The 27,209-nt window shown below is 40.9% G+C and overlaps 1 protein-coding gene across 2 annotated transcripts in view; it reads right to left on the reverse strand.

Annotated features, from left to right (window-relative positions):
• PTPN14 (protein tyrosine phosphatase non-receptor type 14) overlaps positions 1–27,209 on the reverse strand; it is a 111,901-nt gene that overhangs the window by 33,871 nt on the left and 50,821 nt on the right. For both annotated transcript variants that reach the window (XM_048299755.1, XM_048299756.1), the window contains 4 exons: positions 7,540–7,637; positions 5,353–5,420; positions 2,352–2,422; positions 633–720 (listed from right to left, as the gene is read on the reverse strand). In XM_048299755.1, the coding sequence (XP_048155712.1) occupies positions 633–720; positions 2,352–2,422; positions 5,353–5,420; positions 7,540–7,637 (325 nt within the window). The remainder of the gene's footprint in view (positions 1–632; positions 721–2,351; positions 2,423–5,352; positions 5,421–7,539; positions 7,638–27,209) is intronic.

Here is a 27,209-nt window from a genome sequence, read left to right on the forward strand (position 1 = left end):
GTTAGTAAAGGGAAATGGGTCATCCATTGGGAACAGCAGTTTTCGGTTTCTCAGCACAACTTTATCATGGCAGCATGTGCTCCATAAGGCCACACATCCAGACAATCCATGGCAGAATGGGACTTCCATTGAAGGGAAAGTGACTGCAAATGCAAAATAAGCCCTGAAATTCCCCCTTACTAAAAATGTGGGGAGGACCTGTGTGCACATATAAGAAACTAAGGAAAAGTGAAGTTAGTGCTTGGTAAGTAGCAACTTAGACATGAAAAGGTCTCCTTTTCCTATCCTGTTGAATATGACCAGAGCTGAGATTCATTTGCCCTGGTCACTCTCCCATAGACAGCACATGAAAGAAAAGCAAGGAGCATCTCTGATTCCCAAGAGAGCAGGCCCTAGCACAGAGCAACCTCTTCTGTGAGGAAGATTTTCATGGAAGAGAAGTAGCACTACAGGCCTATGAAACCCTCATGCTGCAATGTCCATTCAAGCTACTAGCAGTCATTTCACCCTCTGGAGCAGTTAAACAAGTCCTGTCTCTTTTGGACAAACACAACTTGCACACAGTCCAAAGGCTGCTGCAGAGTTCTGCATCATTTGATTCAGAGGTTCCTTTATAATATACACTAACATACCTTCACAGGGAAAATTTCCTGCCCAAATCCATCCAGACGTTCCACTTCATTGATGTACATTAGCTCAGCCTCTGCTGCTGTAATGCCACTGCAATTAGATTAACAAAAGGCAGCAAATAGTTCAATATTACACACACAAATACTAGCAAAAAAAATGGGAGTTTCACAAACCACTTGAGAAGACACTTTGGAGACGCTGCCTAGAAATGCACAACATAAAACTAACTTTCAACATTAGGATCATAATCAGCAAGGGGGCAAATTTTACTAAATGTCACTAAGGTAAGGTACAAAGACCAGTTCAAATTACAGGAGGAACAAACTGAACTGATCACATTACTCAGCTTCTTCAGCACACATCAAATCTTCTCTAGGCTTTATGAAACCATCAGGTTGTGGACAGTTTTGGATGGACAACTTGAACCATAGGGGTGCTAATCTGCCTGAATATTATACAAGGCCACTGGAGTTTCTTAAAAAAACTTAAAAGTTTTCAAGTTGGCTGTTCAAAAATACAGGCACTAAACCCAAAAGCTGAACAGATTCTCTTTCATAAAAGAGAACAAACCAGCTGAAAACTTTTACACACGTGTCTACACACGCTCCTGTCACAGCTCAGGAATTCAAACAGATTTCAATTCTCAAAAGTAGGTCAGAATAGATTGCAGGTTGCTCCAAAAGAAGGCCACTAACAATTTTTCTCTTCTTTGCTCCTCCTTACCACAGCTTACAAACAGAAATATAAGAACCAGATAAATATCTGGGATATGGGAGGTGGAATACGATCTACCTGCTGAAGTGAGGGGAAGTATTTGCCCTTTGTGCTGCAGAAATAGCACTATAGAGCACAGCAGGTGGGAAATCTTTCCTTTCAAGTCTGTGAGTTAACCAAGATCACACAAGCAGCCCATGGCAGGGAGAGAACAGAACCAGGCCTGTTCATGGCCAGCTTGGAAGCTATTCCTTTGGCTGCATCAAAGGCCCAGGCTTGCATTGAAACTCAAAACTGAGAATGGCCTTAGACTCAGAGACTGATATTTGTCCTTTCACAACCACTTTCTCTCATGTAATGGGGAATGCAGCATCCTTCACATAATATTCCTATTGCATATGACATGTGGGCACTGCCATTTTTCCCATAACAGCACTCTAGAGGTTTGAACACTTCCACCACTGAAGCACCGGACAACATGAAAGAAGCCTGCTCACAAAGAAGGTTTTTTTACTGAGGCACTAATGCACACACTCCTAGCTCATTAACTAGTAACACTATACTGTGTCTTCTCCATGAGACTTAAAACCCAATTCCTGTTATTTGCATTTCCATTACACTGAGAGCATTTGTATCCCACTCCTCTTGAAAGAGGCCCTTGGATCGCCACCAATCAAGTCACAGTGTCTTTTGCCATCAGGAATTAAATGAAATCAAAAAGAGAAAGGAGTCTACTGCATGGCACAAGTAGTGTTACACATGCTCATTAAACCTAAGGGTGTAAATGCTCGTTTATTTAGGATTAAGCTCCTCAGCCAGTTTGTGTTTACAAGACGCAGATAATCTTTTGTGATAGACTAATTAAAAATCCAGTGACACAAAGCATAATAGTAACATGAAGATAAGCTAGTTAAACACTGCCAGGAATGCAGGAGGAGGCAGGGAAGTACTAGAACAATGACAAAAAATTTTAAAAAACAGTACAAACTTTATCATGTCAAGCTCACCTGTGAGTTCGGTGCTCCTGAGCAACCTTTTGAGTCAGCTCCTCCAGGACAGCTTCGTCCTGGGTCCAATCCTGTAAGAACAGGAAGCAGCATCAAAGACTAGTCAACCAAAGAGAGAGAGAGAATAAAATGGCAGGCAGAAATTATGAGAACAGATGTTTCAAGACTTTACTGTTCACACTCTTCTAGGTAGTTACCAAGAGAGAACCTATCACTGACCACATTGAAAATTCAGAGCATGGGATGCTGAAAATGTGCGAGAAGAACATAAAACTCTGATTTTTTTTTTTTAAACATTTTTTGGGAGGGTAAAGCAATTCTGTTAAAAATAGGGGTAAGGTCCTTATTATTCCAAAATAGAGAACAGAGTACAGGGCACAGATAAAGGACTTTTTCCTGGATAGGTACTGAACAAATCTCTAAAAACTTGGAAATCTACAAATTAATATATACCTTTTAAAAACAGTCCAAAATAATACAGAGACCATGGAAAATGAATTCATTAATATTTTTTGCTCTGCAGCATACAGGTTCCTCCTTCCTCACGTTAAAGGGATTGAAAGTTTTGCTACCTCTGCAAATAGGCATTAAAACCTACTTTATGCTTGCAACACATTCCTGAGCAGAAATTTTTGTACTCTGCAAATTTAATAAGGTGCAGTAGAAACAATTCTGAAATAATTGGGAGCAAGTTAATAAAGGAAGTCTGCTCATAAATTCAAGGCCAAAAAAAGGAAGCTGAAAAACTTTCTTGCAAAACCTCAAAGTTCTTACTTCTATTTAAGAAAGCCTTAAGGCTGCATGTAATGTACTTAAATACACTGCTTCTTGCTCAATGGGGCCCTCCCCTCTGATATTTGCTTCTGCCACAAAAAAATGTGAAAGTGGTAGTGTGCTAATGAAAAATGGCATGGTACATGCCTATGCACAGCCACACACCTGTGGGGTGTACTGTGTACATAACTTTGTTCTTTTCACTGCTGAAGAAATGCCATTTGACACACATTGTAGCCTCCCAAGATCAAACAGCACAAACGCAGCTGCCCCTCCCTCATCCAAAAGCTCGCTTCACTAATGAATTTATAGCAACTTTCTCAGTGGAGGCTTTTTCTATGCCCCAAATTCACTCAAATCTTTCAGCTTGCTTAGCGACTAGTTTGTATCTGCAGCATTTAGCCACTGTTACTGAACTTGTAGTGAAATATTTACTATTATGTTATCCATCCTTCCCAGAAGAACAGAGAGAAGTAGTTAAAGAAATGTCTAGAGAAACAGTTGATTTAAGAGTAGGCTTCTGAAGGTGTAGGAAGCAGACACCCTGCTGATCTTCTTAAGTTTAGCAATAGTAGCATGGATGAAAGGCAAGATACCACAAGGGGATGGTAAACATGCAAAACAGAAGAGAGCTGACCACACCACCATGCAGTCAGCTGACACAAAAACAGAGTTTCGAAGAGATGGGCCCACAAAGTAAATTGCTGAACCGCAGAGAAATTAACCACCTGGAAGCTCATCTAGAGACCTAAAACCTCCCCTAATTTTTTTTCTGAACAAAAAATAGTACCAGTGTATCCCTGGCAGTGTTCAAGGCCAGGTTGGATGGAGCACTGAGCAACCTGGTCTAGTGGAAAGTGTCCCTCCCCATGGCAGGGGTGTTGAAACTAGATGATCTTTAAGGTCCCTTCCCACCCAAACCACTCCAATTCATTCTTCTTGTATTGAAAGAACTTTGCAGAAGTTCATTTACGAAGTGACACCCTGACAACAACACTTTTCTCCGTATACATTTTCAGCCATCTTCTTTCCCATTTAGGCTATCATACATGACTTCATAAGCCATCAACCACACACAAGATCATCAATTACTTATCAATAGATAAGATGGCTTACCAAAGAAATTCTGCTCCACTAGAGAGGATAACAGAAGTTTATTAGTGAAAGGTTAATACTGAAGCCACATTCTACACATATATTCCATGCAAAGCATATTCAGATCTCTGTACATTCCCTTCTTCCTTCCCATTTTTTTCAGGTCGTTTTGAACTGCCTAGTGGCTCAAAATTGCAGTCAAGACACAATACAGATGTCACCTTTTTGGATTTAAGAACAAACTGTCCACTGCAACTCCTGCAAAAGAGCATGGGTAAGTGGGATGAAATGCTTCTCAAGCCTTCAAATTACAGTGAGATGAATCATTCTCCCTCTACCACTCCACTAATTGCAGAGGGAAACCAGATGCCTTAACTTCCAGGCAGCTACACCCTGCTTCCAAATATTTTTTCCAGTTAGAAATAATTCCACGATCTTTTATATTTATGAAGCTTACACTAAATATTCATGCTGATGGACTTGTTCATCTAAGACAAAGCCAGCCTTAGCTTCAACAGTCATTTGTTTTGGTTTTCTTCTTCTCTTATTCATCCTCCCAGAGAAGCTCAATGTCCCAGACTGCAAATGCTCGGCATTTGTCACCAAATTTCCAACATCATTAGCGATCTAAATTCCTTTCCTAGTTTCCAAATGTAAACCAAATTTAGAGCACAGTCCCTGGAGAACGTTTGGAGAAGACTTGATTCAGGCTTCACTTCAGTGCAACAGGCAGCTGATGTAAATTCACATTCTCTTCAGAAATGGCTGCATGGCTTGTCCCGTGACACAACATTTACTACAGCAGCAGCCCTTGTATCCCCTTGATATGCCATGTTGCTAACATCACAGTGGTGCTAATATATACCTTTTAAAATAGATGCAAATTCTTTTTTGATTCAAAGACGTAAGTTTCTTTTGTTGACACCTATTCCTAGTGGAGGCTCAACAGGAACTGAAAATGGGCTGACATTCCATAGCATAGAATCACTCAGCTGCAATCAAATTTTGGGGAGCAAATTTTGCTTCCACTAGTCCAGCGCTGGTGTTTTTACTCTGTTATCAACAAAGCCATCTCTGAGTCATGGAGAAATTATTCACAAAAGACCACAAAAGAGAGGGATAAGGAACTCACCATAGGAAACAAGACATATTCTCGGAGGAAGTCATGAGATTCAAACTGATTATAGTCTCCAAAATCCGCTGGAAAAGAACAACACAATTACTCACTTTGGCACTATCCACACATGTTAAGACCACACTCAACCTTTGCACAGATGCTTAATTTCAAGTGGGCGAGTTCTCTTGAAGCCACAGCCTAGCACAAAGATTTTTGCTTGTACTTTAGCTTTTAGCATGGAGGTCTGAAAATAATAGTGTTATTACCAGAGATCAAGTAACAGCCAACAAATAATTTTTCTTTTGATCTCTAATATAATGATCATTTGCAGTGCTTAACCATCAGAAGAGCAAGAGTTTGTTTTTCTGTAGCCTTCTTGAACTCATACCTCCATTAAAAAAATGCTGGGATTGCTCAGTCTCTTTAAAAATCATGCACACTTTTGCTTCTCCAACATTTCCAACTCTGACCAGGCAAAAATAAAGAAAATTTAAGCTACCTCTGCTACAACTCTACACAGTTGAACAAAAGATTAATTTTACAGGCTATAAAGGTTAAAATCCAGTAGTCAATTTTATTTAAAATTGTCAACCACCAACATGAGGGAAGGTTTATCCTTCACAGCCAATGGAACAGCATAAGGCACTGTGTTGGTTTAACAGACTGGCCCACAGCTTTCTACTCACTTTTCTGCTTCTTCTACATCTCTCCAAAAGATACTCATCTCCGTGCTCACATTCACTCATATGTCAGGCTGAGGATTCTTGTCTAAATATCCTTGAGACCATGGAGTTTTGGAAATGCTTCCTAAAGGCTAAACTACATTTAAAAACCCCAAACAATGCCTATATTTATCTATCTGTTAAATACACAACAGCTTATATCAAAAGAGTATCTTGCCAGGAGGTTTTTATTTTATATTAATTGAACAGGATCAAACGCCATCTACAAGATTCTCGTATTACAGGAGCTGGAAATCCCCACCATAAATCATTTTATCTTAACATTCTTCCAAAGCTTCTAGACGATTTCGCATATTGCAGGATGCCAAAAATGCGGTTTCATTTTGTTTCTACCTCAGAGTTATGTTTTAGCATAAATAGAAGGAAATCAAAATGGGCATGAAACAGAGTCTACAAGTTTAAAAGAAATAAGTATTTCAAATACCTTTGGTCGCATCGCATGCAAAGGACAAAGGAAGTCATACAACCTCAGGAATAGTAGGATTGACTCACTCTCAAAATTAGGAAAAAGCTCCAAAAACACAGTGAAATATATTCAGTATCTATTCAGACCTAACTTATACACTGGAAAATCTTCATTTACCTAAATTAAAAGATTAATTATGGAATCTTATACATATATTTTCCTTTATTAGGCAAACATTTCAAGATTTGACAAGACATTTTCCCTTCAATTTTTAATGAAGATATAAGATACAAAACCAGCATTTCTACTGCTCTAAAAAAAGACCACATTAGCATTTCTCTCCATTGAACCTTTAATTGTCAACAATCAGATCCTCATGTTTGCTATTTATGTATACACTTCCCCCGTTCCACTCATCAGAGAGCATGCAGAGAACACTATTGCTGAAACTCTGCCTCAAGTTCTCAGTCAGTTGTGGATAGACTGAAACGTACATTATCCAAATACAGGGCTTCTTCCCCTGCACATATACATTATGTGATCCGACTTTTATTGATGTCCTTAGGAGTCTCAGAATAAAAATCATGTTGTAAGAAGTAGTTTATTATTAACTTATAACTCACATAACAATTACGGTCATGTGTTCTTTCATACTTCATATAGCACTATACAGCAAAATGAGATTTTAATTAAAGGCAAAATTAAAGCTGCTGCCATGCTCTTTGATGTAATTTGCATTTCAAACCAGAGAACGTGAAGCAAATCATTACTGCAAAGTACTCCGTGGTCAGGGCTGGAAGAACTGGAGTTTTGCTGAGATTCACTTGCATGAATTTTAGAAATAGGAAAGTTGAGCACTGTGGTGTGGTCCCTCGTTCCCTGCCTGAGGCTGTGAGCGTTTCATCCACGGCAGTCCACCCATGCACTTTGGAATCAACTGGAAACCCAGCTGCTGTGAGCAGGAGTCATACAAGGCCTCAGTGCTCAGTCACGATAGAGGACAAACCGAAAGAGCCATTGCTGGACAAAGGCCATGGGATCATGTCACCCTACCTTGCACTGCCAGACCAGCCAGTCGAATTCCCTGCTCGAATGAGGATATTAACCGCCCATCAAGAACATCCTTTTTCACCTGTAGGTAATACTGATATCTACAAACAAAAAAAAAAAGGCACAAATTATAATATCTATAAGCTGGCACATTTCCCACAGGAAAAAACAAAGATTGCGGAAAAGAAGGAAAAAAATCACCCCAAGCAGGAGGCCAGGCTGTTGAACAGCAGGCCTGTACCCAGCTTCAGAAGCTCCACATTACCACAACAAATTCATATGATCCCTACCTGTGCAGTGCTTCCAGATAGATGACAGGGAAAATGAAAAGTTCTAGTTTGTGTTCCCTAGACCACATAGAAGAGGGACATCTGCTAAGGTTACCTCTTTTATGAGTTTTATAGAGGTTAGTGCAGACCATGCAATCCCCAATGCAAAAAGGGGCTGTTCATATTGCTTCCACTGTTTTTGCTCCAGTGTCACCATTTTGACTGAAGAAATGGAATTTTAGCAATACACTTTGGTCTGCTGATTTAACTTAAACTATGGCCCATATAAAAGGTTTATTTATTAACAGGCATTTTTCATATGTAGGGATGACTAAGACACACAAACCAAGCAAACACAGCTTCTAACATGGTCCATGTGTGCACTCAGCCTCCAGGTGCACCTGGGTGACCCAAATTAGGAACCTCAAAACTCAAGAAATGCACTTTTTCAGGTTGTGAGCAGACACACCAGCCTGGCTGCAGCTGAAACAGGTTCAGAGGTTACTGCACCCTTGAGCTGCATATGCCTGCTAGCCCCCTGAAACAGAGGGCATCCACTTAAAATGGCACAGATTTAAGAAAGAATTGCTTGAGATAAACTGGGATAGAAAGAAGTGGTACACAAGCATGCCAGCCAGTCCCAGAGACTGCAAGCTCTGCAAGGCAGACAGCGAACAGCAGTCAAAGTCTGTGGGCAGTAAACTCCTAACTGGGCTCAGCTACAACCAGCACGCCACATCTGACCTTACCTCTGAACCTCTTGGCAAAGAAACTGTTCTGGCCTTGTTCAAGAGTGTGTCACCTTCCCAGTCCCAGCAGAAAGGAGAACCACTGCAACATCAACCGTGGAACAGGGACCGCGGTGCCTTAACTAAGCTTGCAAATGTTACTGTTTGTGTTGAGAAGTAAGAAAAATATAATCGCATTTAAAATGCTCAGATTTGGCTTCCACACAGCCTAATGAAGATTAAAACTTGAGGGGATTTTGAAATTTGATTGGGAGAGGCAGGCTAAAAAGCATACGGCTCCCCAGCTTGAGCCCTGTGCCTCAGCCCCAGGTTTTACAATTGCTCGGTCCAAGAGACAAATCAGCTTCTTTCTACTCCTTTGCAGTGACCAAATCCCAACTCCAAAGACATGCATGCTTTCATAGAAGCTTGACATAAGCTGCTTATCAACGATGCAGGTGAGCAAGTGTTTGATTCATTTGGTCTTCAAGACTTGTAATCCCAAAAGCAGCTATTTGGGTCCATGCTACACATACACACAAGTTACATATTCTAGTCTAACAAGGAGAGTAAAATCCACATGTGCCAGAAAAATAAAGCTATTGTTAAAACAAACACAGAGTTAAGAGGCTACATGAAACTCAAACCAATGTAAAATTCTTAGAGTGACATCCTAGCTGCACAGAAGTCAAGAATGTGACCAGCTGTAGGGGAGCCATAATTTGAACCAGTGTCCACACAACTGCAGACAAATCACAGAAAGAATTACTCAGGTAAGCATCACCAAAATACAGCACCAATGCAGCTACCTTAGTATCAAATATTATGACCTAGACTTTCAAAAGAAACATTGCTGGGGGGTTTGAGTTGCCATGTGACTTGCCATCGGAATATGGTGCAAGCAAGGAAGGAAACATTTTTTTTTGTCTGCCTTGGACAATGTGGAATTCTCAAGAGCTGTCTCCACCATTTCCCCCCAACACTGTCTTTGACCAGTAGCCTCCAAAATTAGAAAAAAAAAAATAGGTCAGACCCTAGACAGATGTTAGAAAAGTTAGGGCAAACAAGGAGCACACACATGTGCACACACACACACAGTTACACACTCACACACTGTTACACTCAGACATACACACACTCACAAACACACAGTTACACACTCATAAACACACAGTTACACACTCACAAGGACAGCAGACAGCACCCATAATCTGAGAAAAATGCCCATTTACAGGTGCTTCACTTGATCGTCAGGAAGAGGTCACATTTAAAAATCTTAATAGGAATATTCTACAACATTATGGAATCACAGAATGGGTTGGGTTGGAAGGGATATTAAAGATCATCCAGTGAGTTTAGGATTTATTATATATTGTAGATTGACATGCAGTAAGAGTTTAAGGGATGTATATAATTGGTGCTCTGACATTAACTAGTGTATCTGTCAGGGAAAAAGTCTCACGGAGAAAGTTGTCACTTTTCACAGGCAAACACACTGAAATGCAACCACCCACTGTGGCTCTGGCACCTGTTTCAGTGGAAGTGCCAAGATAATCTGAAGAAGACCGAGGCAGAAACCTGTGGTTGGTATGTGCTTCCTCTTTACCCCTGTACTGACCGTGACAAGTGACACCCACCTGAAGAGTCCCCTGACATCTCTGTTCATGGTGTCCAAACAAAGCATGAACCGGGACATTTTTCCCCAGGCATGGACTGGGGTGGCTAATTCCAGTGTCAAGGCAGAGAAGGAGCAGGATACCCTGGAGGAAGCTCCACTAGAAGGCTCTAATAACTCCACCAGCCACAGATTCATGGCTCAGCCATGCTGCAAAACTGTGGTCAGGCTCCCTGCCCAGCCAACGGAGAGGAGCAACTGGCCCACATTCTGTCAGGGATTTGAGGCTCCTCCATCCGAAATTAAATTAAATGCTGTTATTATACCACTATGCTAACTGAGACTGCTCTTTGTTCACTTGGATTGCAAAAGTAGATCTATAATTTGAGGGAAATCAAACATTTTAAAAATGTTTCAGCTATAGATTCACTGAGGAAAGCTGTTCCAGGACAGCAGATAAAAACATGCGTTTCATAAGCCTTCTATTAGGTGTTTTAGTTGGGAAAGCATATGGAAAGTGAACAAAAGAGAAGTTTGCAATCTGCACCCCCAAAAATAAAAGACAAAAAATTCAAAATTAAGATTTATGAAGCTTTAATCACAAAGTCATTCTGGGATACTGGAGGAGAGCAGGGCAGAAAAGACACCACCACAGCCAAGTCAGCCTGGAGCTGAAATCTCTCACCTTCATTGCTCAGTTTGGGTTAAACATTATTAGCAGAGCCATTGTGTATTCAATATAATAAAGGCTACTGCAGTTTGCCAGCCTGTAGCTAATTCCAAGGGGAATGGGAGTGGACAACAAGTCTGAACAAAGCCATCATTAAAAGGATATCATTTCCCACAACTCTATTTAGCCAACACACAAAACATTAAAAGTATATTTGCACGTATTGCATCAAAAAGCACATTTTTATAGAGCAAAGAAGCTGCAACTGGATGACTATGAGACAACATCTCAACTCCAGAATAAACATCTGTATTTTGGCAATCCATACTATGAAAGGAAAAAAAACCCACCAAAACCCAACGGTACTAGCAAGCAGGAGATAAGGGTACTGTTTTAAAATTTAATTGCAACACGCAGATTCAGACTCTGCTACAGCAGCATAAATGCAGGGAAACTCCATTTGCTCAAACAATTCTGCATGGGCCTCCCCCAAGACCAGGGTTCACATTTGTTCTGCTGTCACTTCAAGAAAGAACATGGGTGTTTGTACAGTGTCACTGAATTCATTGCACCCTTCCATCACCACTGTTATCTGATGTAAAACCCCTGGTGCTATTTGATACATGCAGAAAATCACTCAATTTCACTGGTTTCCATTCTCCTCAACAACCAACGTTTCAGGTATCACAAGCCACACAGAACCTGGCCTGACCAACACCAGAAGTGAGATCTTTGCAGAGAAAGTAAAGGATGGTTTACGAAAGTAAGAATACGCATTACGTTTGCAGGGTAATTGCACTGCATCTTCAGGATTTTCTTACTAGTGACTTCCACAAAGAACCGCAAGGCAATACTTCCTTACCTGAATAATTACTCAGTATTATCAGATCTACTAGCCTTAGTAATCAAGCAGCATCAAACTGTGCTAGGAAATGCACAGGAAGAGAACAAAAAAATTCTTTTTGTCCCAGGGATTTACAATCTAAATGTGTATTTTATACAAAAAGGTGACATGATCGAGCTAATAATGTTTAATACTGTTTGAATTGTGACCTGTCTGGATTTTTGTTATTTTTTCCTGGTTTTACTAGCCTTCTCTGTAAATCAGGAAGGGTTTGTAATATACACATTATCTCCAATGCAGCAGGAAACATTTAAAAAGCTTTTCTTTTTATTTTTAATCAGTTTGTTTTATTTGGAAATTTCAAGCCAATATAAATACATCACAGTTTCAATACCAATAAATATTTACCTTTAGTGTATCTGAAAACAAACAAAGCACTACAAAACATATATTAGTTACCCAATAGGTACAACTACTTTTCAATCGTTTCTAATGATGCAATTACTGGCATGACTAACTTTTTTATAACTCATTAGGTACCATTTTGGCATCAAGCCTATCTATTGAATAACTGCATAACTATGTAATTTAACTTCTTGTCTGGAGGAAAAGAGAACTGCTTTACCATTTCATATCTCCAAAAGAAGAAACCTTTAAGACTCAAAGGAGAAACAGATTGGTCCACAAGTGGTTTAGCTCAAGAACTTCAGCTCTTTTCCAACTTAAAAGAAAAAATTGCAATTAGAGTACAATATGATTTTCTAAAATTAGGAACACAATAAAAGTCTCATTGAGTCACAACAACAGTCCGAGTCAGCTTGTTTGAGATTATCTTAGTATGGTAATATATTTCTGAGGAGAGACGCTGCAATGTACACTTATGCAATAATGTGCCCACAGGGGAAGCAGTTTCTCCAGAACAGAGGCCTTTTATGATTTACTAAAATTATTTTAAGCACTAACTTTGATATTGATGTGTCTATTGTTTACCTCATACCTTAAAACCTGCCATGATTTTGGCTTTGATACTATTTAGCAACAGGATTCCATGGATACCTATATGCTACATTTGAAATAGAAACCCATTTTTTTTATTTTGAGGACCGATTTTCTAAGCCTTTGAGGTAGATGAGTCAATGACTCGGCAATTCAGTGGGCAACCAAAGAAACTCACTGATAATGACCAAAAAGTGATTTCTATTTATTTATTACATATTTGAGACAATCATATTACTACTTAACTCTTGCTGGTAGCTTTTCTGAGAAAAACATGCTTTAATGTATTAACAATGATTAGCCTAATTTTATAGAATATCTGAGGTTGGTGAAGCTACTCATGTAAACTTGGGCAGGAATCCAAGGCAGATTTGGGAGATCTAGGTTTTGTTCCCAAGTTTCAATCCCGAGTACTACTTACTGGATGCTGCTTATTTCATGTGGGTCACTCAATATACTCAATATACAGTAACAAAGCTGACTTGCAAACTTGGACTGGATTTTATATGCTAAGAAAGGCAGACAGGCAGACAAGACTGGTCTTTTCAAATGCAACAACAGTATATTGGCAAACATGGTGTTATGATTTCTGAGCCTGGGCATGCTGAAACACATTTTGGAGGCAAGGATTCAATCAGCACATCTTAATCTAAAGGCACTTAAAAAAAGAGAGATATATAGATTCATGATGTCATAGTCAGTAACACAGAGCTAATGCCTCGTCTTTGCCACTTTAAAAACTTAGATGGGGTTGATAAACAGAACATTTCTAGTTCACTCCTTTGGAATTTCATCAACTTCTCTCCTAGCAAAAGTCTGATGTTTCACAGTTCTAGACAACAGCCATTTATCTGGGATTTGTGTTCGAATATAAAAAGCAATGGCAGTGTTTCCACTAATAGAAGGGTAATATTTTTGGAAGGGTATTATTGAGAATGAGTCTACCACACCCTGTCACAGACCTTCAGGAAGATCAGCAGACTTGCCAGAAAAAGAGTGAAGGAGACGAAAGAGCCTTTGTCACACATGCAGGAGGAAATTCCTTCAGAAGCTCAAACTGTCAATGCCAATAGTAAAAACACAGTCATAACATCTTCCAGGGTAAGAGTCTTTGATCATAACAACCTTAGAGGGTAGGTCAAGGTTAGCTTCAGGTAACTGAGAAATGACGCTGTTCAAAAGCAGCATCCAACTGCCTACATCCTGGTTTCCTCCAGCAGCTGGATGGAAAACATGACTGACACTGAAAATGAAATAAATACATGGAAAGATTTGTGTCATTCCCCTTCCTAATGAGACAGAACAATGCTGGGACAGCATCATACTCACACATTTGACTGAAAAAAAAGGAGAACAGATCAAAACACAGTTCCTATCACGTACTTCCAGATCACTCAATCTCTGTCTTTAAAAGCAACAGATTATAGTCAGAGGGGAAAAGAGGAGATTTGGCTACAACAGACTAACTTCACAAGGGTCACTTTCCATTCATTTTGATATGCAGATTGTGAGGTAGGGACAAGCTACAGAGCCTGGATGCCTGGCTTGCTTGGTGAGCTGCAATGAGGCACGTAATGAAAGGCCAGCTGCCATAGCTGACCAGTGAGGCTCCTACCTTTGGAAGGCCAATGCCTTCCAAAGGTTATGGGCCAGCTCTACAGTCAGCTCCTGGCTAAGGATACTAGAACAGGAAATTTTGCACAGCTAAAGACAGCCTGATAAGAATTGTGCACTGCTTAGTTGTTGTTTACCATCTCCATTGCAACAGTTGACTACTGAAAGGTTGTTCGTTTGCACGCATTCCCCAAAAGACAATTAAAATTCAAGATCTCGACCCCCTCCAGTTCTCTACACAGCTGGCACACAATTTCAAAAGTAAATGCGAAGTATTTTAAGAGCAATAAGGTGTTTATTCTGGCATGAATCAGTCAACAACACCAAATTTCTGCAGAAAAATTGAGCACTTAAAGAAAAGTATATTTGTATTACAAATGGATATTGACTGTTTAGGAGGATAACACAGGTTCTATAACCTCTCCCATAGAAGCAGTATATGCTTCCAGTGTAGCCTGGTACCAAAGTGCTGTGGCTCTTTGGTGCCGAGAGTTAAAGAGACGGCCAGTGAAGCCCTCAGCAGTGACAGGAGACAACAGTGTCACACTGAACATTCTCACTGGCAGCAAAAGAGGGAGCTTGCATTGGAAAGAAGTGCTCTGCCAGTGGTTTTTTTTTCCTGCCACTTCTGATGGGCCACAAGCACAGACATGCACCCAGGCCTTGTTGCAGCCCGCAGACGTGACACAAGCCTTCCAAAACATGCCCTCCTTCCATGAGAGGCTTAGCCACCAGATGCAGCTTCTCAGTATCTACCAATTTCTCTACATTTAAACAGAAACCCCCCCCAACCGCAACAGGTCCGTCCTCTGTACTTGTACTTTTTTGTTCAGAGTGTATTATGCATTTTGCATACTCCAAGTTCAAATAAACCCACAAGCACAAAGTGAAACTTTAAATAAAAAGGCCAGTAATGGCATGCTTTAGCAAGAAAGGAAGGCATGCCACAACCTGATCTTGATTTTCTGCTCTTGAACTATTGAATTAATTATAACAAATTACAGGGAGCCCCACTACAATTTATAAGCACAATAAACTCCCTTACAACCACCTATAATTTTATCAGAGTTAATCCAAATACCTGAAGAATTATACAGCACAAAACTCCAACATGCCTTTTAGAGTAAAAAAAAAAACCCAGGGAAGCCATTCGCCTCTTGTCTTCTGAGCATTTTCACTTAGAAAAGGCTACATTTGGTCTCTGCAAGTTGTGCACCAGAAAACCCCATTGACACCACCATAGAATTTATCTTTATAAAGGCTAGAGTGGGATTGCAAAAGTAAAGCAAAACAAAACCACCTAATGCAAACAAATCTGTATTTTAGCATTTTTAACTGAAAATAAACCCCATTCAATGCAAGCATAAATATTATACAAACACTAGAATAAAAAATTTGGGAGCAAAGAGTTTGTTATCCACGCATCTTATCACTCTCTACAACTTCCTGAAAGGTGGTTGTAGTCAGGTGGGGGTTGGTCTCTTTCTCCAGGCAGCAACTGACAGAACGAGAGGACACAGTCTTAAGGTGCTCCAAGGGAAATTTAGGCTGGAGTCAGGAAAAAGTTTTTCATGGGAAGAGTGGTAAAGTACTGGAATTGCCTGCTCAGGGAGGTGGTGGAATCACCATCCCTGGATGTGTTTAAAAAAAGACTGGATGTGGCACTTGGTGCCATGGTTTAGTGTTAGGTCGTGGGTTGGACTCGATGATCTTAGAAGTCTCTTCCAACCTGGTGATTCTGTGATTCTGTCTTTGAAAAAAGCCATGTATCCATTTGGTTTTGGTTTTAAACACATGCTGAAAGTGTTATTATTCAACATGACAGTCCTACTGACTTCAGCTAGGCTTGAAAACATGCTCAGCTATGTGCTCATATCTCCTGAACTGAGCAGAATGCTTACATTTGGCTACAGAGATCCAAAGGTAACAGCTCAGGAGACTATTTTTTCTTTTTAGCTTCACTTTCATTTTTGATCGCAAAAGGAAAGAAAAAAAGGTAGAACTCGGTCAGGTAGGTGAATTGCAGCAATGCCACATACTGCTTTTCACAACATGGTTGGGGTTTTTTTGAGTGCAAACCCACAGTGTCTCCCACAGCTGCTGCCTCCACCTTCACCTTCAGCCAAACATGGTCTTCCCCATTCCCATAGAGGGCTCCAGGGCTCCTCCTCCTTGCCTTGAGCTGTGTGTCCCAGAGGCAGCTACTGCTCTGATAATAAATAATTATTTATTTCTTAAATAATTCATATTTAATGGATAATAAACCAATTCTCCTAGCCAGCACCTGTCCTTTGGTGCTTGACACAAAACATGGGCTCCAACTAAGAACAGGAGCTCCAGCCACATACAGGCCCCACCTCCATACAGGTGCTCACTAAGGTGCCATGGCATGCAGCCTGTGTGTCATTTCCCACTTGGTTAGTCACATCCTCAGAACAGCAGGTCCCACACACACAGAGCAACTCATGCCCCAAGATCTTCAAACAGCATAAACCAAAAAAACCCCTGAAATGGCAGCTGTGAAGATTCATCCTCACAAAGATGCAATAATCAAAAGATAAGCTATGTATGCTGAAGACTGCTTAACCTCCTGGGGGAGAGGAGCACAAAAACCCCTGTTTGGTCTTTCCTGATTTGGAACTAGATTTTGGCAAAAATGAGATTAGACCCCGAAAAGTTAAAAATATCTTGTATTTACTTCCTTTATTCATATGTGTTGACTCAGTTCAAAATATGCTGCTCCCTGCCCTGAAAAACAAGGCAGCTAACCTTCAAGCTGTATCTACTGTGGGAAAAGGTGGTTTAAGCTACATATGGAAGCAATATGAGTCAATGGTTTGAAAATTCTCCTGGTAGCCAGCCAGGTTAATGGCCAAGCAGGTTAGAATATCATGCTAAAAAAATGTGGTGAGTTAACCAGAACAAATGTATACTCCAGCTCATACTATGCAGTACTAAAAATAAATAGATAACCTTTTTTTTTTTTTTTTTTTAATGGGGCTTGAGTACAGGCGTAACTATTCTCTGGACCCAAAACAAACACGAAGAGTTCTCATGGCCCCATTCTCTTCTCCTCATTGTGTCAGTCGAAACAATAAAATATAATGTATATCCCCCATAAGTCCCGTTTCATTTTTCAATATATATTTTAAATAGTCTCCTTCCATACAGCTCTAAACTCTGGAATGACTCAAGTCCACCATGTTTTTCTGGTTAAATGTACTGCTGTGCACTGATGCAAAAGCTGAACTGAGTGAGCACATATACCAGTGAACAACCGGCATGCATATGTAAGCATCCAGAAGCACATCACAAAATAATTGCTTTGTGGGTGCAGAGCAGCATGCAAGTGTATTCAGGTGTTACTTTATTTAAAGAGCAAGTGAACACATTCAAACTTACAGAAGAATGTGTGCTTAGCCTGAACTTAACAAAACAAAGCAAAGCTCCGGTGAGCCTGCAGTGAAACCTTGTTCATGAATTTATAGAGCTCATTCCCAAAACCCTATCAGTGAAACCTTTAAGTAGTATCCCAACCTCACATAATCAATGTCTGAGAAAGCTCTATGGATTTAGTGGAATTTTACCTGGTGGGGAGTTAAAATCCAGTCCATTGGCTACTGCCTTTTACAGTAATCTGTCCTGGCAAGAAGAAAACACGGCTTGAAATGTGACACAATGAAGTTGCTGCCTATCTATAGGTCGTCGGTACAACACCTTATATTCCTGTGAAAAGGTTGTTGGAACATCTACATTAGCAGCACTGCCAGCTGAAAAGGAAAACTCAGGTTGCTTCCATCTCCCAGAGACCCCAGTGACCCTAGTGTTTCCAAAGGAATAATTGAAAACAGTCACCCCACACCTCAGTAAATCATGCAACAAAACCACAGCCCAGGAAGTTGTAACATCCCAGTGAATGCGACCCTGCAAAAGTGAACACAGCTCTGATAACAACGGGATGTTGCCAGGGAAATATGTGAATCAGTGCCCTGCTGGGTGGGTAAAACAGATCCATTTCATGAAATGAATAATTATTCTTTGTAAAAGCTTCAAAAACAGCTGAAGATATCAAGTGCAAAAGCAGCTGCCAAAGATAAAACAGTGGCCCAGTAAACATCTCACTGCACAGGAATCTGCCATCTTCCGACACTGAGATTTCTGCCAAATTCTTGTTGAGATTCTCAGCTGCATAAGGGCCTCCACGCAAATGCCTCTTTTAAACACATTTGGAGACTTCAGGGTTGTACTGACATCCAACTGCAGCTCCTTTAGTGCTACACCCTGCCAGCAAGGCAAAAAAAAAAATACAGATACTCACATCACTGAAAAAGGTAAGTTTAGAACTAAGTTTTCATGGTTTGTCTCAGCTATAAGAGAAGGGAAAAAGTTTGCTCCAGCCTGCAGTACAAACTTTGACATTGAATTAATTTAATTGAAGACTGGCAGTGCTACCGTAACCAAGATCTCCACTGTCTTAATTTAAAAAGCAGATAGAAATCCCAATCAAAACTCACAGATCTGTTTGCTCATATGCTGCTGCTGTTAGTGGCTTGACCCTCTTCCTGATGCTGTAGAAAAATTTCAGACATCTATCTGGGACTTCTAAATAGAAGACCAATGATCCACTGCTCCCTTTTCAAAACACACAGTAGGAAAGAGAGAATGAATCACCTGCAGAAAGTGATGCACAACAGAGGAATCCTGAATCACACAGTGGAAATGCCCATTTCTTCTCACTGATTACACAGGAAGTCAGGAGCAACCTTCACTCTTTAAGGCTCCCTCAGGAGCAGCAACATGACTGAAGCAGGATTGGCGTGTCACAAAGAGTTTACGCAGTACATCCCCTAGCAGTCTGCACTTCCCTGAGGAGAAACTGGTAAGTCCCTGTTACTGCATTATATGGGAAGACAAACAGAAGAATACCAGCCCCAGCCTAGGTAATGCAGACATCTGTCCAAACCAGTGCCTTAAATTTGCCCTGGGAGACAAGTCCAAAGCATGTGCCAGTGTGTGAGGTGCAGCAGAATATCCACCCCGTGCACAGTGCTCCTTAATGAGTGGGAAACCTCCCTCCGCAGTGACACACATTGCTGCTACACCCGGAGGGAAAAAAGAGGCCGCCAAGCAGCTTGCAATAGTCTGAATGGCAAAGGCAGTGAGTGGCTCAGTTCCTAAACTAGAGGAGGAATTATCCTTTTCACCTTCATTTAAGGCGATGCAAAACCGCTGATGGGCACTTCTGTGACTCAAGCAGCTAGGGATGACAAGTGTTGTCCCTTTTTCCACTTTTCTTATCCTTTCTCCTTTAAACTAAAACATTGACGCTAACATCTTTTTTTGTAAATCTCTCTATTTGCTTTTAGTTGCATCTGTCTGGTTTAAAGACACAACAATACACTAAGAACTTTCAGGGAACAAAATCTTTCATAACTGATTCTATTGAGAGTCATTCCACCAGCAGGGGCTTTTTCATTAAGTTTATAGAAACCTCCCCAATTTGTGGATGCAAACCCCCTGTCCATCATGGTGATGGCAGCACGCTCCCATCAGTCAAGAAACATTAGACTTGAATTTCCAGTCTAGAGAATATTATTTCTATTTAGAAATAAAACTATAATGACACAAAATCTGCTCTTTGTTTGTCATTTTGTATCTCTGCATCCTTAGGCCTGACACAGTCCTTGAGAGTAAATACCTAGGTGAAGATTTCTTGTAGAGTTTACAAGTGGAAGTAGATCTAGCAAGGCTATGTTGTTAAATACAACTTTTGACACAACCTCCATCTGTGCAAGCAGAAGGGAACTATCACAGGAGATCCGATGCTGGTCAGCACCGGGGTGCCACGATCTTCCTAGAAAGAGTGTCCTGCAAAGAACAACTCTTCCAGGAGTGATGGCAGAGCTCCCTGGGCAGCAGGTGATCCCAGCAAGTGTAGCACCTTCTCAGCTACAAGCGATTCCAGCTCTTGTGATTCAGCTCCCCGTGATATCACCCAAGGCGAACCCGGGGACAGAGAGACAGGAGCCTCGTATGGCAATTCCACAGAGGTGGCTTTCATTGTCCAGCAGCCCCTGTGAAGGGGAGGCCAGGGACAAAGGCTCCCTCATCAGGGGCAGAAACAGGGGGCTTTTTATGGGAAAGGCAGGGGGTGGGGTAGAAACCAACTAGCCAACTGGGTACAGGCTGTTGCCATATAGAAACAAGGCATGCTGGGGGTGGTTCACTTTCTCACCATGACCAGAGGAAGGTTGCTTATCTCTGGGAGAGTCTTTTTGCCCTCAGGCCTCTCTCCTCCAAGGGAATGCAGAGGGCTCTTGTGCCAAGGGCTCCCAGCCCTCCACAGGTAACTATCCCTACACTCATCCTCCCGCCTCAAGACACTGCAGTTCAAAGAAAGCAGGACACCATTTTCCACTTCATTCCAAAAAGTAGGTTAAGTTGCAGTTTTCATGGGGTTCTACTGCCAATTACAGCAAGATTTAAAATATTTTTCAGCACTGTTTAACCAGCTACTAACACAGAACAAGCAAAAGGGACACATTCAGATCATGCAAGCAGACTTTCAATAGATTTTCCATTAAATACACACACACGGAATGGATACTGCTAGCAGTACAGCTAGAGACATGCAACCGTGTGTGTGTGTGTGTGTGGCACTAGGAAATCTAACAGGAGAAAGCCACGCAGCAGGAAGAGCAGGATTTAAACAGAAGATAACTCCAGGTTATCACAGTGATCCACCTAACACAAGTGCTTATCACCAAGCAGCAGTGAGGACAGCTTCCTCAGAGGCGGAGAAACAAAAAGCAGCAGGTGTGACTCATCCAAACACAGCTCCATACACAAAGCAAGCTCCTCACTTATGAAAGCAAAAGACCAGATTACTAGCCTCAGCACTATTTCAACTGTCAGATATCACAAAATAAATATATAGGCCGCTCAAATTGTTTTTGTTTCCTTGCAGGAAGGCAGAAGAACTTTTTCTCCTGCAACAGAAGCTGGTTAGACCTTCAAAGCAAGTTTCAAAATGCTTAATATATTTCCATCTCTTTAAGGATTATAAAATGTCTCAAGTACTAGGTTCAGTCTCATGGACCCTCAGCTCTTCGTTCTGGAATTAAGGTTCAATCCTGACAGTCTATGTAATCAAGACACATTTTTAAGACAGTGGTTTGCAGCCATGTCCTATCATACCCAGTCACTTCCTCTGGTGACCAGGAACAGGACATGAGGAAACAGAATGAAGCTGCCTTAGGGGAAGTACTTACACTGGGATTGTGAGACAGGGACAAAGCAGGGCCTGTTGTGATAAGACAAGGGGCAATGTTTTTAAACTAAAAGAGGGTAGATTTAGTCTAGACATAATGAAGAAATTATTTACAGTGAGAGTGGTGAAGTGAGAGTGGTGGAACAGGTTGCCCAGAGAGATGGTGAATGTCCCATCCCTAGAAACATTCAAGATCAGATGGAATGGAGCTCTGGGCATCCTGACCTAGATACTCATTGCAGGGAGGTTGGACTAGATGACTTCTAAAGGTCACTTCCAATGCAAATTATTTCATCATTCTTCTGTGATTCCAAGTTCAGATTGGACATGAGGAAATGGTTCTTCACCCATAGACTAGAACAGGCTCTCAAGGAAAGTGACTACAGTACCGGTCTGAATGATGCTTTAAATCATGATTTATTTTTAGGTAGTCCAGCCAGAAGCAGGGAGTTGGGCTCAGTGATTGTTATGGGCCCCTTCCAACGTGAATGATTCTGTGATTCAGTGAATCCTCTTCTGTCCTGTTGCACATATCCACATTTTCTATCTGGCTCCTGATGCACTTTTGAAATGGATGCACAAGTACTGTACTGTCATCTCTGACGTTTCATAGGCCACATACCAATCCCCCTCAAAGCTATACTATTATTGAAGAATGATACTCCTTTGGTAAAGCTACGTGTTCCTTTTCCTTCTGGTTTTTGAGAGCTATAGAGTATTTGGAGTCATACCTTTCATGCCTTTCTTTACTTGCTCATTACCAGTCCAGTTTGAGTTGTGTTTTGAACATAAAAAAATTCCAGACTGAAATTCCTATCATTACCTCATTTCAAGAGCTGCAAAGTTTAGGGAAAAGCCTAACATAATAAAAGGCTCAAACACAGACAATAACACGGCTATATTGTACCCAGCTGCAGAATTCTTCTTAAAAATCTGAATCATTCATGGTTGTCAACCATGGTAAAAGCCATCCACATTGTTTATCCAACATCAAGGTTCAGCCAGTGTCTCCAACAGCACACGTGCCCAGGTGGACAAGAAAAGGAGATCCAAAGTACTTTTTCCCAAGTGCAAATGCCTCCACTATCATAACTGGCATGGAAGGATTCAACCTGGACTACCTAAGACCAGAGAGGAAGCCCCCTCACCTTGTGTCTATCATTACTAGTTGAGAAGAACAGAACCAAAGAATGTAATCTTTACTTCCCTTTAAAAGGGCCCAATAAAAAAAGCCTAGGTTACTCCAAAAGTATGTGTTCTTCTAAAACTGAATGTAGAAATAGCTCCCATCAGGAAAGCAATGTTAGAACACGTGACTAAGCCGCAGAACATAAAATTAGTATTATTTCCTTATGATCAGATATAAATGTGAATCTGCCTAATGCCAAGGCATTCCTGTTGCAACATTTCTAACCATCACAGCCACTGCCTTCAAAACACAGTAAAGCAAGAATGAAGGCTGGAAGTATCCTACACTGTATTTATAGTTATGCAACACTATTTTTTAGAGTTGCTACATATGTACTGCCCAACCACATACATGAAAACACATTCACTTTCTGGTCTAAAAGCACAGTATAATGTAATAGATTAGATCTAAGCGTCAACAGTTTCTTAAAATATCTGGCACAAAGAGCTCAGCTTTCAATAACCAACACACAGAGAACAAGCTCCCCATTCACTGAAGAAAGTCAGCTGGGAAAAATGTTTGCCCTCCTCAGCAAATATTTTATAAACAGGGAATTAATGTTGAATCTTAGGTCTGCCTTGAAGGAGTTCTTACTTTTAAGTCAAAGTTTAAACATCCACTAAAATACACATCCAAAAAGAACCAACTCAAAAATATTACTGAAAAGCAAAACAACACATATGCTGCAATAATATGAACACAAGAAGACCCAGGCAAATACTGCACATTATTTGTTGTTGCTGTCCTCTAAATACAACATGAAAGCTAATTAAGTATCAGGGTGTTTACAGTGAGGCAGGTACAAGCCTAACGTGTTTTATGCTGCAGTAGCCACTAATATTAAAAAAGTCTAATAATTAAAACAAAACAATAAAACCATCAAAGGAGCATCAAAACACAAATATCCCAGACTGTCTAAGCCTGGGTGGCCACCCAGGGCTCTTAGGACTCATCCAGCTTGCATGCAGTTCCGGAGCTGCTCCCTTGTCTGGGCAACAAGAGCCCAAATTCCTGCAGCTGGAAGGAAAGGAACAGAAAAGAAAAGAAAAAAAAAAAGCCTGACATTTCCAAGTTACTTCATGACCCACCCACAATCTTGTCCAACAAAAGAGAGCTGAGATCCCTGAGGACACAGGACTCCCTGGCTCCACTTAGCAATGAATCCCAGAGCTTGCCTTTCTCCCAGCTTTGGGAGATGGGGTGCAGTTCCAGTCGTGAGACAATCAGTCTGAGGACCCTGAACAAGACTGGGGCCTATATGGTCATGCAGGCTGTTAACAGCTATCTAAAACCAAGGGAATTCTGTTCCAGCAAAAATTTATTTGCCTCATGTCAATTCATAAAATTTCAGCTCCAGAGTTCCTACTGCTTCCTCTAGAAGATCTCGCCATGAGATCCTACAAATACTCTCATGAATAAGATACTTCTATTAGTACTTGTTCCAACTCTTCTTTTGCTGTCTTTCAATACTCAGCAACTACCTACAGCACCCTCTATTAGTTCTCCTATTTAAACAGTAAAGAAACAGTACCACCACATATGGGTCAGCTGGCACCCCATGCCCTGTCACAGTTGTTTCACACCATTCCTCTGCAGAAACATATCCAGTAATTTGACTCTCCAAATCATTTAGCTGAGAACAAAAGCTTTGATGGGATTCATGGGATTAAATTATCTTCCATTTCTAAGGTCTCCCATTCTTACACACCACCCTGTCCTTTTCTGTTCATTTGATACAGCTTCCATGTATAGCAGTAACTGTTTTAATTCATGTGAATCATTTAAAATTGCAGTCCATTGACCCAAAGTTCTCTATAAAATATATATGTATATGTATATAATGATAAAGTGGGAAATATTCTAGTAGAAGAAAAAAGCTGCACTGGTTTATACTACACAAGGGTCCAGCCCAATTTAAGAAACAACAGGAACTGACAAACCTTTTAACTGGAAATAGTTAAAAACACAGGACTCTTCTGACCATTAATATCATATTTATGTTGGAGAGAACACTGTTGCTTCTTAGTGAAGAGGAGGTTCATCATCTTTCCAGCTGGGCAAGCCACACAGCTGTTTCTGGTGCCAAGAGGGAGGGCTGTGTGTGTCAGGGCCTTTCCTGTGTGGTGTGAGCGAGCTGATCAGCACAAGCACCATGGCCATGACACTTCCCAGAAAAGCAGGCATTGAGTGCAATGATTTTTCTGGAAACTACATAGCCTGCCTCCAGATAACATCCTTCCAAGACAGCAGGCATGCTCTGAAAACATGTGTTGGTAAGGACACCATAAACACAAACTGACAAAAGGCTCCTAGGAAGAGACAAATTCGGACAAAGCAGTGAGACATCTGCTCTCTGAAAACTAAACTTTTTTCCTCTGTTACTCTGTTACACACCAGTAGCACTGAAGGGTTAAATTCTGACTTAAATTTCCAGGTTTAAGAGACCAACTGGACTTTTTTTGTTTTAAACACCCCACCTTCCCATTTGCCATGTATCACTCAGTTCTCTCTCATTTACCAATCCACTCAACTAAACCACACATCTCTCTTCTCCTCTCATCCTCCATGCTATTCTTCTGTACTTTCACAGAAAATTTTTTACGTGTCAGTACATTTTTGAGAACCACTGGCATTAAAAAAATCCTATGGGTCTATCTGAGGTGTAGTAACAAGCACGGCCACACAACCAGTCACAGTCCTCGCTTCAGGCAAGTGCAGTCCAGGATGTCTGGAACGAATCTGATTGTACACATTGTGCTGTTTTTTCCAGCACAGTGTGATATTCAAAATAATTATTTTGGACAATGAAGCCAAACCAACTACCACGAGCTCAAAAGTACACAGAGAGTCTTCTGCAGCCACCAGCTGCAGGTGTGACCAACCATAAAAAGCAGCCTCATGTACTTGTTACACGTACATGTTACATCCTTAACAACCAAAGAGTTCCACTTCACTGAGCTTGCCACAAAACCAGGTTGGCACAGGAGGATATGTGATATCCAGCCTTAACACAAATTAAAAGCACAGTGTAAGGAGCAGTGACTAGCAGAAAAGACAGCGGTGACTGGTAGAAATCTGCAGCTGATTGGACTTGTATTAAAAGCTAGCTACACAGGAAGAGGTGAAACTTTAGCTTTTTCAAAAAAAAAAAAAAAAAAAGAAAGCACAGCAGACTAAAAGCAAAGATAAGCTCAAGTAGGCAAGACATTTAACAAGGACTTTTTTGAGGGGAAAGAAAAAGATCCAGCATTTGTTAAAACAGATTTGCGAAAACATTTTTCCCTGTAAATATGAAGCACTCAATCACTAATTTTTCCCCTCTAATTTATTCTCACACAATTTAAAAATTCATACAGTCCTAGAGTCTGTACCTCTTTATGCTTTAGAAGAAACTTCTGCTTAAAAAGGTCTTCACGTAACACTTGCAGAAAAATAAAGAAAGGGAAAGGCTGGGAACTGCAAAGAAGAAATATTTCCTTAAAAGACAAACAAAAAAACAGCTACAAGAAATGGTGAAGAAAAGGGCATGGCAGAAAAATAACAGAGAAAAAAAAAGTTCACTTAGTTAAAAGAGGGTAAGGTTGAGGCTGAATTTTCACAGACCATTCAGAAAAGAGGCCTGGGAGCCACAGGCTCTAATTTTCCACCTGCGAACACATTCATTCCCACACGTCGCAGGTGCAGCCATCCTATTCCAAACACTGTTTCCTTTCACAGGAAAGCTGTACAGCACGTTCTTCTGGGGAAATGCAGAGCTGACAGCTGAACTTGGGGCAGAAGCCCAATGCAGCACAGTGCAGATGCTGGAACATGTCCTTCCCTACAGAGTCATGCATGCCAGACCCACCATGCAGAGTACCATGGGGACCCAGCTCCACGGGGGTACCCACACTAGGAACTGCTCTCACTTCCCAGGATTATGTCCCAGTCTGCAACAGCACAAAAGCCACTGGATATCACTGAGTACAGAGCACCCAGTAAGATACCAAAAACTTCTTCCAGGAAAGAAAGAAGAAAACCAGACTAAAGCACACCTTTATTCCTTCACAGGAGGCACAGCAGTATCACGTACTAAGAAAGAGTTACTGTGGGGAGCGAAATGTGACTTCAGTCTTCCCTTAGAACTGTGGGAAGGGGGAAAAGAAAAAGGCCCTGGATTGTCTGATAATTGTGCAGAAAGCAGCATTGCACCCACATTTTCAGAAAGCCGCAGGAGCGTGTGGGTTCTCTGTTTTTGGAACAAGAGCACAGTGAAAGTAAGCTTGTTTACTTTAGACACTGTACAAAGACTTTTTTTTTAAAAAAATGCTTGAAAGGATGCCTCCTCTCTGAGGAGTTAGCAGAAAATAAAAGGCAGATTTATATGTCTAATCTATGCAAATATCTACTCTAGAGGGCATCACAAAGACTGCTTTATATCAGACAGTATGCAGATCCCAGGTGCTTTAAATATGCCAAAAGCATGCGCAGCATCTCCA

This window comes from Corvus hawaiiensis, chromosome 3 (genome assembly GCF_020740725.1).
Source record: "Corvus hawaiiensis isolate bCorHaw1 chromosome 3, bCorHaw1.pri.cur, whole genome shotgun sequence".
Lineage (NCBI taxonomy): Eukaryota > Metazoa > Chordata > Aves > Passeriformes > Corvidae > Corvus > Corvus hawaiiensis.